The sequence below is a fragment of the Monodelphis domestica genome, chromosome 7 (assembly GCF_027887165.1).
Source record: "Monodelphis domestica isolate mMonDom1 chromosome 7, mMonDom1.pri, whole genome shotgun sequence".
In the NCBI taxonomy this organism is placed as follows: Eukaryota; Metazoa; Chordata; class Mammalia; order Didelphimorphia; family Didelphidae; genus Monodelphis; species Monodelphis domestica.
Genome location: NC_077233.1, coordinates 213276622 through 213288927, shown reverse-complemented (window position 1 = coordinate 213288927; position 12306 = coordinate 213276622). Strand labels below are relative to the sequence as shown.

Sequence of the window (12306 nt, the reverse complement as noted above, 5' to 3'; positions counted from 1 at the left end):
AAAAATATATCCTCTGTTTGATACTCCCTAAAACATTTAGTCACCATTAAGGTTTAAAAACATCTACAAAGAAGTAATTCATGAAAATACACATGGTTACATTCATCACATCCTATAGACTAGATAAATAAAAGAGGCAAAGATTATAGGATTTAGAGCTGAAAGAACCTCTAACAATGATCAGGGTTCAAAACCCACTTCTGACACTTCTTAATTATATAGCTAAGTCCAAATCACTTATTCTATATATATGGTTTAGTTCCTTAAGTCATAAAATATGGAAAATAATGCCTAAAGGTGCTGTATCAAAGCTATTGAAAGAGCCACACTAGGCATTATGCATATTGTTGTGAGATTTGAAGAGGCTCAGAGTCAGCAAGCTAAGCAAGAAACACAACCAAGATTGAAAACCTGATCCTCTCTCTCAGGTCAGTATTCTCTCTAAGCCACTTCAACAGAAAATACTAAGCAGCTCTTCCTCTGTTTAAAAATAAGTGAGTACCTTTCAGGACGAAACTCTTCTGGTTCTGGCCAGTATTCTGGGTCACGATGAAGGACATAGGGAGGAGCCATCACCACTGTTCCCTTAGGAATTGTCAAGCCATTGAGCTCCACAGTTTTCTTAGCAACCCTTTCAATCCTACCCGCTATGGGGTACAGCCTGAGATTTTCATTGATCACCATGTCTAGGTATTCCATCTGTACCAGGGCATCATAGGTGACAGCTTCCTGGGAAGAGAACAAAGACATTTATGCATAGTAAGGAGATATATCACATCTAGCCTTCACATGCATCATCTATTACCAACTCCATTGTCAGCCTGGTCAACAAATGTGACAGTACTCTCTTTTAGAGGAAAAAAAATAAAAATATTTTTTTAATATATTGAACCTATGGAATGTCGGGTGTCACTGTAGTTACCAATGTGCTCATGAAATTATTCAAAAATTGTAAAGTCTGGCACAGTGAGATTTGTATCTATATAAATATTTTCAAGAAAATGATCCCTTTTAAGCTTCTGACAAAATTCTTAAACCTCAGTAAAAAGAAATATTAAGATGGAACTTTTTCTTCTCTGGTTTCTTTCCAGTCTTCTTAGAACAAACTAGAAAAACTATGAAATATAGGGTAGAATGGGAGACAAAATTACTTCAATCAAGTTCATTTTTGATTCACATGAAACTTGAGAAGACCCCTTCTTACCCTTCACTAGTATTCAGCATCCATTTCTTAGCATCTCTGCCTATGCTTCTCTAAATGACTACCTTCTATCTGGACTCTAGAGGTCCTAACACTCTTAGCTCACCATAAATGTTGGAATATTATAGTACTGCTTGATAGCAGCTTAACATTTTATATCTACAGGAAAAGACCCAAAGTGATGCATTGGCGATGATAGAATTTAGAAGAGATACATGGATGATGGGGCAGATTTCCCAGTGTTTTTCACAAAAGATAATATAGGCAGTTATCTACTTGATGATCATATTTTACTATTCTGACATTTCTGAATAGCTTAGAGAATGTTACAGGGCTTGGGGCAGCATACAGAGTGATTAACATTAGTAATTATCACTCATCTACATCCTGGCAATCTGCAAAATAAAGAAAAAGAGTAACATTCAAAAAAGATCTGGTCCCAAACAAAGATGAAACAAAGAGGTCCCCGTTTTCTCATGGGCTTAGGTATTTCTCAGGACAGTAATAAAGGTTGATGTTTGTTTTACTAGATGGCCAATGAGACCTATAAGGACACTTTTAGGAATTGATCTACCCTCCATTCCACTGTAGCTTTTATCACCCATCACTGTTTGAATGGACTATTTTGGGGACAGCTGGGTAGCTCAGTGGATTGAGAGGCAGGCCTAGAGATGGGAGGTCCTAGGTTCAAATCTGGCCTCAAACACTTCCCAGTTGTGTGACACTGGGCAAGTCACTTGAACTCCATTTACTAGCCCTTACCACTCTTCTGCTTTGGAGCCAATACACAGTATTGACTCCAAGATGGAAAGTAAGGGTTCAGTTTTTTAAAAAATGAAAAAAATAAATGGACTATTTCAATATCTTCTCAAGGCTATAGTCTAACTAAATAAGGAAATAACTGTTTGAGTATTCCTAAAGTCATGATTGGTCCAAGGTAATCCTGGTATGTCAAAAAAAGTTATTTGGTATAAACAAACTCAAATGTCTACACATGAGACATTTTGTCTTCTGCATGAGTTTATATCTCTTGTTATCAGTCATATCAGAGAATGAATGAGATTCTGAGAAAAGGATAACCAAAGCAAGTAGAGGAGTGGAGGGCAAGCAAGGAACAGGGAAAGATAATATGAAAGGAAGGAAGGGGAAATAGTGTAGGTTATTAGTAGAGAGGCCCAAAGCCATAGAGACAATTCGTATCAGAAGAAATGAGAATGAATGCTAAGTAATGGGAGGACTATGAAGTGGCTGTGTGAATAGAGGACGAATTGGCTTTTTTAGAATTTTGCCTAGGGCTCATGCTGGTTTCTGAAATATTGCATTCTCTGTGAGGATAACTTCATGTAAACCACTTGTGTCCCAACACACCTTTGCTTTCTCAAACCATAGTCATGCCCCAATAATGGGCAAATACACAGTCAGCAAATACACAGTGATTCTGACAAAACGTCTCTTAGAAGATGAGGTAAGTGAATGAATAGGTACTAAGTTAAGAGTTCAGTGAAAATAGTTCTGTTCTCATCTTCTCACCTTGTTGGGCAGAAATGCATCTATCTCCTTCTGAAGTTTCTCCTGGATTTTAGGATTGGTAGCCAACTGATAAAAAAGGAAGGAAAGGACAGAGCTGGTGGTTTCATAGCCAGCAAAAATAAAGATGATGGATTGAGCCAGAATTTCTTCATCACTCAGATCTGAAATAGAGGCAAGGGAGATGTTTAGATGAACTAAGTCATCATTCTTTTATTATATCATTCAATCAAATCACAAAAACTTAGTAAAGGCTACTACCTGAATCTACTCAATATATAATAAAGGACTTTAATAAGTTAATATGATGAGAATTCTCCCATCAAATTTATCCCCACAGGGCAGGGGAAAAGATTACATAATTGGGGTTGTTGGAGTTTTTTTCTGTATCTATTCTTTCATGTCTCCAGTATCTGTTTTTTCCATACACATACCTCATCCTCAGTTCTTGTTTCTGGGTGTAATAAAATTGACAATTCATTTTGGGGAATTCTCTCTTCTTTCTCACATATGATATCATAAGACAGACATATTAGAATTCTATAGTAAAAGTTCAGGGCAGAGGGGGCCACTAGGTGGCTCAGGGGCTTGGGAGCCAGACCTAGGCACAGAAGGTCTTGGTTTCAAATCTGGTCTCAGACACAGCCTGCCTGTGTGACCTTAGACACGTCATATAACCTCCACTGCCTAGCCCTTGCTGCTTTTATACCTTGGAACCAATACACAGGAATGATTCAAAGGCAGAAGGTAAGGATTTAAAAAAAAATAAATCATTGGATAAATGATTGCTATAGGGTGGTTGTTGATGGTGAAAAGAAGATATGAAAGAGAGATGTTTGAAGGAAGATGATAGACCTAGAGCTGGAAGGGAACTCAGAGATCTATACTTCCCAATACCTTGACTTTTCATTTCATTAGACTGAAGTACAAAAATGCCAAGTGACTTTCCCAAACACTCATAGGTGTCAGAGCTATGAATTGAACCTAAGTCTTCAAATTTGAGAAACCACAATCTTTCCATTTTCTGCACTACATATGATCTCTGATGAGTTTCATGAAGGGAAAGGGGTCCAGAGAGTAATGTTAAACATTGATTACATTTGCCAGTTCCTGGTATTTATAATTAACATATATTCTTTCAATGACCCATCATAACAAGTCTGTGAAATTGGTAGTGCAAGAATGCTTCTCACCATTTTTCAGATGTCAGTTGAGGCTCAGAGAAGTAAGGACATACTTCTGGATAAAGCAGAGACTAAGATACAGGCCTCTGACTCACAATTCCAGTTGCCCTTCCACTAAAATCTACTGCCTTCCTAAGGCCAATTTCTTGAAAGAATGCTTAGGTACAAAAGAAGTGACTAAATCATATCAATGGTTAAAATGAGAATAGTGCTAATTAAAACAATTTCAGAAGTTTCCTGACAATTTTTATATTGCAAGACAAACTTGTATCTCAGATCAACCTTTATTTTTCTTTTCTAGATGAGCACAAAGGACCATGGTCTAGGTCAGTTATGGTGAACCTTTTAGAGACTGAGTGCCCAAAATGCAACCCTTATGCCACATGTGAGACACCTGCCTTACCCCAGACAGGAGAAGGAAGTTTTCCCCTTAGGGTGCTGGGCAGAGGGGTGGTGAGATAAGAAATGGCCTCAGGCTTGCATGGAGAAAGGAACAGTCTGCTCAGGCATTTTACCATAGGTTCACCAACTCAAGTGAAGGCCATGGGATGAAGTAAAATAATGGGATTTAGAACAAAAAGGATCTTAACAATCATTTAGCCCAATACCCTGCTTTTTTTGCCTAAAACAAGAAATTTCAGAAAAGTAAAGTGCTATACAGAAAGTCACAAAAGTTCTTAGGAGTAAAGAGAACAGATTATCTTTCTCAAAAAAAATTGTATTTTTCCCACTCCAACATGCCCAATTCCTGTCCTAGGTATAACATAAAAAAGAGACTTTAGAGTCACCATCCAGGCTTCAGACTAACTTGACCATCATTAATTCTAATATATATTTGGAAATTGTCTCCATCTGGATCATTCTTCAGATGTCAGGCTATGTTTCTAAGATGGCAAAGTGATATCAGAGAGAATTGGAGTTAGATATGGGTTCAAATTCTACCTCAAAGATTTACTAGCTGTGATCTGGAAATTACTTAAACTCTTTCATCCTTAGTGTCCTCATCTCTAAACTGGAAATATTATGACAAGTTCACAGAATTGTTATGGAGATCAAATGAAGTATTATATATAATGTGCTGTGCCATTTTAAACCTCACAACATCATTTTGTCATTATCATCTTGTTGCTGTTATTGCCATTTTGTATGTTATCTAAGAAAATTGGAAATTTTCAATTATCACAAATAGTGGTTTCAAGATTCCAATTGGTGAGTACCCTTATTCCCAAATTACCTTTTTGAGAGTGTGACTCTGAATTTTTAGAAGTCTGGGAATCCATCATAAGTTGAAGGAAATCTACCCGATGCTGAAAAAATAATACAAAACACTAATTCTGAAAGAACACTTGAGAATACAGCTCTTAGCTACAGACACAGAAAGTTAACATCCTCTTACAGAATAGACAACTCAGTGCTTACAGAATAGACAACTGAAGATCTAAATGATCAGAAGTCACATTGTGGATTTAGCTCAATGACAGTGTTAAAAATTCCACCCACAGGGATTTCCACCAAAAATTTCATAGACCCAAAGAGCCTGTACCTCAAATGAATAAAATAAGGGCCTAAAATCAGATTCTAGAACTTTAGATTGCTCTGTAGATGCTAAGGAATTTAAAAGAAAATAATAAGGACTTGAAGAAATGAATTCTTTAAGTCTAATGAAAAGACAAAGATAAACTCTTCAGTGGTGTAAAATATGACTTATATGGACACACTGATCACAATCTTATAAGAATGTCATGGATTGTTTTTCAGCATCACTGCAGCCAAAGAAATTATTCTCACTGTGCCAACCAATGAACATGTTTCTTCAAAATCAGCTGTATTAGTTCCTAGATCAGCATACATACAACAAACCAACATACGCATGCTTGAAGACTTTTTAGATAGTGAGGGTTGACAAGAAGTTGAACTGTTGTAGCACAGCCTTCAAGAATTAAAAGTCATGGGGGCAGCTGGGTAGCTGGGTAGCTGGGTAGCTGGGTAGCTCAGTGGATTGAGAGCAAGGCCTAGAGATGGGAGGTTCTAGGTTCAAATCTGACCTCAGATACTTCCCCACTGTGTGACACTGGGCAAGTCACTTAACCCCCATTGCCTAGCCCTTACCACTCTTCTGCCTTGGAATCAATGCACAGTATTCCAAGACAGAAGGTAAGAGTTTTAAAAAAAGAATTAAAAGCCATAAGAATTCCACACACAAAAATTATCCAAGTAAGAACTATGATATAAAATTTAATTTTTTTTGTTTGGGCCCAGATCCCCAAAGCAGAATTTTGAAAAAAAAAAAGTTACTGGCACAGTTATGTTTTTTGCCTATTCCTGCATAATCTTCAGTATGTGTGTCAAGTCATGTTTTGGATAGTATATAAATAAAAAAAGAGTAGTCTCTTCTTGGATTTAGGTTATGTGTTATATTCTAATTTGCAGTATATAATTGAGTATGTATCTTATCCAATCTATGAGCCTGTAACTAACTTAGAAATGAGATAGTGTCTTTTCTCTCTTTGTATGCCCAGAAACACAGATCACAAACTCTGAAAAATATTAAATAATAAAAGCATATGATCAAAGAGTTAGACATTGCTTCATGTTACAGAAATTACACTAAAATATTTGAGAATCCAAATTGAACAAAAGTTCTATTGAATAAGCATGAATATCAAGTGAAATGGAGCACCAGTTTAGCTTGTTTTACAGAGTATTAAAAACTCAACCATTGACATTGTACACATATTCTTCTTCTAAACATTGAAGAGGTCTACTTGCCTTCTCTGTAGATTTCTTTCGTTCTTCTTTTATTTTTATAATAGATTTAGCTAGGAAATCTGTTGCTTCTTTTGGAAATATAGTTATATCCAATTTCTTAAACAAAGGAATAAGGAATGGGAAAATTGCTGAAGAAAAAAAAAATTCGAATTAAACTGAAGGATTTTTATGAGAGATGCAATAACCTTATTTGTAGCATAGGTGAAGAGATGGTAACAGAGAAACAAATTAAAATGTGGTTTAATTTCTTTTCTTAAAGGACATCAAGTTTCATGAGAATTGATGGGGATCAATGAAAAGTCCTACAGTATCAGGGAATCTCCAAAATCAGATATCTTGTGCCATCTCTGGTTGTCTAAGGTAACAGTTCAGCTAGCTAGCATAGACCGAATCAGCAAGTATTTCCCCTAAGTATTTAGGGCAGTTGCTTTCTGAAATCCCTCCTCTAACAGATAGAGAGTAGTTAAGGAAGTCAACTCCCAGGATTCTTGAGATTGTGTTCTAACTTCTATGTATCAGTTTCTTATTCTGTTAAACAAATGGATAATATTTGTTGACTTTTATGTTACCATCCATCTGTAAACCTGTGATCCAGTTTTTGAGTCATCTTCAGGAATTTCAGGGTACTGACTTTTTAATTAATAATCTCTATAAAGAAGAACCAACTTACTTGTTGAAAGAATGAGTGGGTCCAGTAAACTGAATCTAATTAACTTTTTGATTTCTCTAACAAAGGGATCATTCTGATTATTCAAGGAATCAACATGTATTCCAAAGGAAGTACTGGTGATTACATCCATGCTGTATGCCCCAAAGATCCTGAGGATAGAAGAAAAAAAAGACTTATAACAGACATTTCATCTTTCATCTTCAAGCAAAGACATGAAGTATGACTCTAAGTTGGTAGTGACAAACAGTAGATATTGATGTCACTAGATTGTTTAAAACAATACTTTTGGGCTAGAAACTGAAATAAAAAACCCACATATTAATATTATTCACAATATTTTCTTTTTTATTTAGTTGCATATATCTCAGCCATATTTTAATGTGGTCTGACCTAAGGGTCAGGTTTCCAAACTATGCTCTATGCTCAAGCTCACAGAGCAGTTTGAGAAAAAAGTTGAACATGGTCAGTGGCATCAATTAAGTAATTATTCCCTCACAGCAATTACGTAAAAAAGTCCAAAGGCATTTCATGAGTGAATGTATGAGTGAATGAATGAATGAATAAATGAATTATTGAGTACTCAAGTACAAAATGTGAATGAATGAATGAATGAATGAATTATTGAGTACTCAAGTACAAAAAGCATAACATTGCTGATCACTGTTATCACTACCTGTTCCATTGCTGTTAGTAAAGTACTGGAGATATGAGAAAGATGCAAAAATATTTCTAAGTCTCAAGAAGTTTATATTCAAATAAGGAATAATATGCATGCATACATACATCAATACCTAAAACATAAAATTTAGAGCATCAATGTCTTCTTGTAAATGGTCAACATGAGATGGCCTTTGGATTCTGAAATTAAAAAACACCCAGTGCCCCAAGGAAGCTAAAACAAAGCCAACTCAGACATCACTCCAAAAGTATGTGAAATGTTTTATAAATGTAAAAGAGACTATTAGTCACTTTGAAGAATTTTTGTAACTTGTTTAAAAATTTTTATTTAATTTATTAATTTTGAGTATTTTCCAGGATTACAAAAATCATGTTCTTTCCTTCCCCTCCCCCCAGCCCACTCCCATAGCCTAAGGTCTGTAAAGTTCCCTCCTCCGCCTCATTTTCACTCCCTTTTTGTACTCCCTGCCCCACTCCTCCCTCTTTGTTTTTCCCTTCTCACGTTCCCTGTAAGGTAAGATAGAATTCAAAACCCCAATGGATCTAGATGCTCTTCCCTCTCAGAACTGATTTCACTGAGAGTAAGGTTTAAGTATTACCTATTACCACTCTCTTCCTCTTTGTGTAATATAGATTATCCTATTTATCTTATTCTTTCAAGTTTCTCTTTGTGCCATCTTTTATGCACCATCCCTTTTTTCTTTTTTTGCACTTTTTTAGACCACTTATTACCCCAGTCTCTACCTATGAATGATTCTTCTAATTAATATAATAGTGAATTTAATTTTTGAGATTTTTCAGACGAGACTTAAAAATAACATTTTTCTGTATATTAATATAAATAATTTTATCTTCTTGAAGCCCTTAAAGAAGAAAATTGAAATAAAAAACATGTTTCCTTTTCCCTCTCTTTCTTATTCATGTTTACATGTTTCTCTTGATTTTTTGTTTGGATATCACACTTTCCACTTAGTTCTGATCTTTTCTTTACAAATACTTGGGAATCTTCTATTTTGTTAAATGCCCATACTTTCCCCTGGAAGTACATAGTCAGTTTTGATAGGTAGATGATTCTTGGTTGAAGACCCAATTCTCTTGTCTTTCTGAATATCATATTCCAAGCCTTGTGGTCCTTTAATGTGGAAACTGGCAGATCTTGTGTAATCCTGATTCGTGTTCCTTGATATCTGATTCGTCCCTCTTTGGTTTCTTGTGAAATTTTCTCCTTAGCTTGAAAACTCTTGAATTTGGCAATTACATTCCTGGGGGGTTGGCTTTTAAGGATTTAGTATAGAGGGTATTCTATGAACTCTTTCAGTGTCTATTTTGCCCCTTGGTCAAGAATATCAGGGCAGTTTTCTTGGATAATTTATTGTAATATAATGTCAAGGTTCCTGTTATTTCTGGGTTCTCAGGTAGACCAATGATTCTCAAATTGTCTCTCTGAGACCTTTTTTCTTGGTCAGTCATCTTCTCAGTGAGATATTCCATGTTTCCTTCTATTTTCTCAAATTTTTTTTATTTTGCTTTATTTATTCTTGCTGTTTTGTGCGTTCATTGGATTCTAATTCCCAATTCTGGTCTTTAAAAACTGGTTTTCCTCTATAATCTTTTATTTTCCACCATAATCTTTTAATTTTATTTTTATTTCATCTATCCTTCTTTTCATGGCTTTCAGCTGTTTAATTTTGGTCTCTTATTTATCATTTCATTTGATTTCTGGGCTTCTTTCTCCAATTGGGAGCTCCTGTCTTTTAAATTGTTATTTTCTTTTTTAATTATTTCCCATTTTTCTTGCCAATATTCTTCCATCTATTTCATAACCTCCAATTTAAATTCTTCAAGATCTTGTGGACAATTTCCATTTTTGGAAGGCTTGGATGCATTTGTTTGTGTGACATCTGCTATTTCCTCTGTAGTTTGGATTTTTCCTCCAAAAATTTTTTGCAGAGTCAAAGCTTTCTTCTTGTTCTTCTTTGTGATGGAAAGTTGTTTTTCCTGTGTATTGTTTGCCATCACTATCCTGGTTTTTCCTTCTCTTTCCAGTCAGAAGTTTGAGTGAGGAGGGCAGGATCTCTGTGTATGGAACTAAGAAATGAGGTTTTTGCCTGATGCCAACTCTCCAGACTCTGGAGCTTCTTCTCTTTGTAGCCTTTCTCTGAACTATCTCCATACCCAAGGTCTGCACTCTTTTGCCTCTTGGGGTCTCAAGTCTAACTGCTCTAAGGGTGGATCTTTGGTGGTTTTATGCTCCTCAGATTCCTACAGTTTTTATCCCCATACTTACTCTTTCATAGTTACAGGCTTGCTTTTCTCTGCTTCTTTCTTCATGTTCTTCACTAAGACATCTCCATATTGGTTTATGATAGGAAACATCTAAATGCCAAATCACAATAATTATATGTGGAAAACCAAGTTTAGGAATAAACCAGATTTCATAAGCCAGAAAAAGCATGATGAAATTTCATGAATTTGCATTTCTCTTTTAAAATATATAGAATCATAGAGCTAAGGTAGGAATAGACTTTAAAAGCCATGTAGTCAAATTACTTCATTTTAAAGATGAGAAAGTTGGAGTGGTTAAGTGATTTGACAATTATTGATTTCAAAGATCTCATTCATATAAAGATAAGGTTATTTTAACTCCAGAGATAATGTTCTCTCCATTTTATTATAAAAAATAGAAAGCAAAATATTCCCTTATTCAACCATCACATTTATTGACCTATTCATTAGACTTTATCTGAGGAAAAAATCATTGGAAGTTTCTTGCTTCCATCTAGACATAGTATTTTAGAATGACCAGTGTTGACTGCTTTACCTCCTTAAGTTTTCCACTTGTAAATGTTGGAGACAGCACTGTCCGGATCCTCTTCCATTGCTCATCTTCAGCAATTGAGATGGCCTTCTCCAAAATCCCTGCTGGACCAAACATCTAGGAGAAAAAGGTAAAAGGCAATACCACTTACACATTAAGTAGAACCAAAATTAAAAGTCCATTGCACTTTCCAGTATATTGAATGAATTTTTCAAACCCCTTTCCTTCTGTCTTGGAACTGATCAATTCCAAGGCAGATAGTGGTAAGGGATAGGCAAGTGGAGTTAAGTGAATTGCTAAGGGTCACACAGTTAGGAAGTATCTGAGTTCAGATTTGAACCCAGGACCTCTCATTGCCAGGACTTACTCTCTATCCATTTAGCCAATTAGCTACCTCTGAACTAATTCTTTATAAAAATCTCTAGTTTGTTAGCTGACTTTTTATAGCCCATTTACTTTAGTTGCATCAATCCTCTTCTCTGGGTATCAAAACTCAAAACTCTATTGGAATAGTTTTCAGACTTCTTTGAAACAGAAATTGCTTCCCAGGAAAAGGCTGGGGCTATAGAGCTGCAAGCAATGCGATTCCAAAAAACCTTGGGTACTATGTCCACCTAGGCTATCTCTCACAGGTGAAGTGGTGGTGAAGATGGTGGTGATGGTGATAATGGTATTATGGGACATCTTACTTCCTGTCTCTTTCTCATGTAAGCTATTGCTTCAGCTATTCTGCATTACCAGTGAGGTAATTATTCAATAATTGTTATGGATGGTTAGCACCTCCTCCATAGGATTTTTTAGTCCACCAGCATGACTGGGAGGGCTTGGCCAAAAGCAGGAAAGGAGCCTTAGAGGTATTTCCAAGACTGTCTCCTTTGCCTAGCTCTCTGATGGAGGCAGCTGTTAACAATTATTGCCCATGGAGATGAGGAAGAGAGACCCATCCTCCACAATGCTCTTTCCCTTTAGTAATGGTCCTGGGAGAAAGATTAGAAGCAAATCTAGGTGGTGGTTGGGAGGTATTGCCACTACCAAGGTTTTGGGGCTGAAATAAATCACCTATTAAAAAAACTGCCTTCTTTCTCCCCCTCAAGCTCAATGACCTTTAGCTAGACTCTCTTGCTTGCCTTGTCTTCTATGAGAATATCAACATTGAAGCTGTTTGTAGATAGTGTAAAAATGATGTGACTCTTAACATGCTTAGAGAGCTTTCCACATAGCTGTCAGTATTATGCTTGCACTGTCACTTACCCGACGATTGGTGAAGACAGAATAGCACTCTTTTACCAGCACTGTTTTGATTGTCTCTGGATCCATGATGGCCAACACAGCTTCTTTGCCATCAAAAAACCTACATCCCCAAATGGAACAAATTATATCAGTCAGCAAGTTAGACTGTTTGAAACAGAATTGAGACTATATATTGACACTGATAAGCTCACTGTTCCTTTATGTTTTC

The 12306-nt window shown here is 36.1% G+C and overlaps 1 protein-coding gene across 1 annotated transcript in view; it reads right to left on the bottom strand.

Annotated features, from left to right (window-relative positions):
• Positions 1–12306, bottom strand: part of LOC100010820 (cytochrome P450 3A24-like) — a 40170-nt gene that overhangs the window by 3685 nt on the left and 24179 nt on the right. The window contains exons 4-11 of the mRNA XM_056806466.1: positions 12099–12198; positions 10851–10964; positions 10317–10405; positions 7352–7500; positions 6682–6809; positions 5147–5219; positions 2732–2892; positions 503–729 (exon numbers count right to left, since the gene is read on the bottom strand). Coding sequence (XP_056662444.1) covers positions 503–729; positions 2732–2892; positions 5147–5219; positions 6682–6809; positions 7352–7500; positions 10317–10405; positions 10851–10964; positions 12099–12198 — 1041 coding nt within the window. The remainder of the gene's footprint in view (positions 1–502; positions 730–2731; positions 2893–5146; positions 5220–6681; positions 6810–7351; positions 7501–10316; positions 10406–10850; positions 10965–12098; positions 12199–12306) is intronic.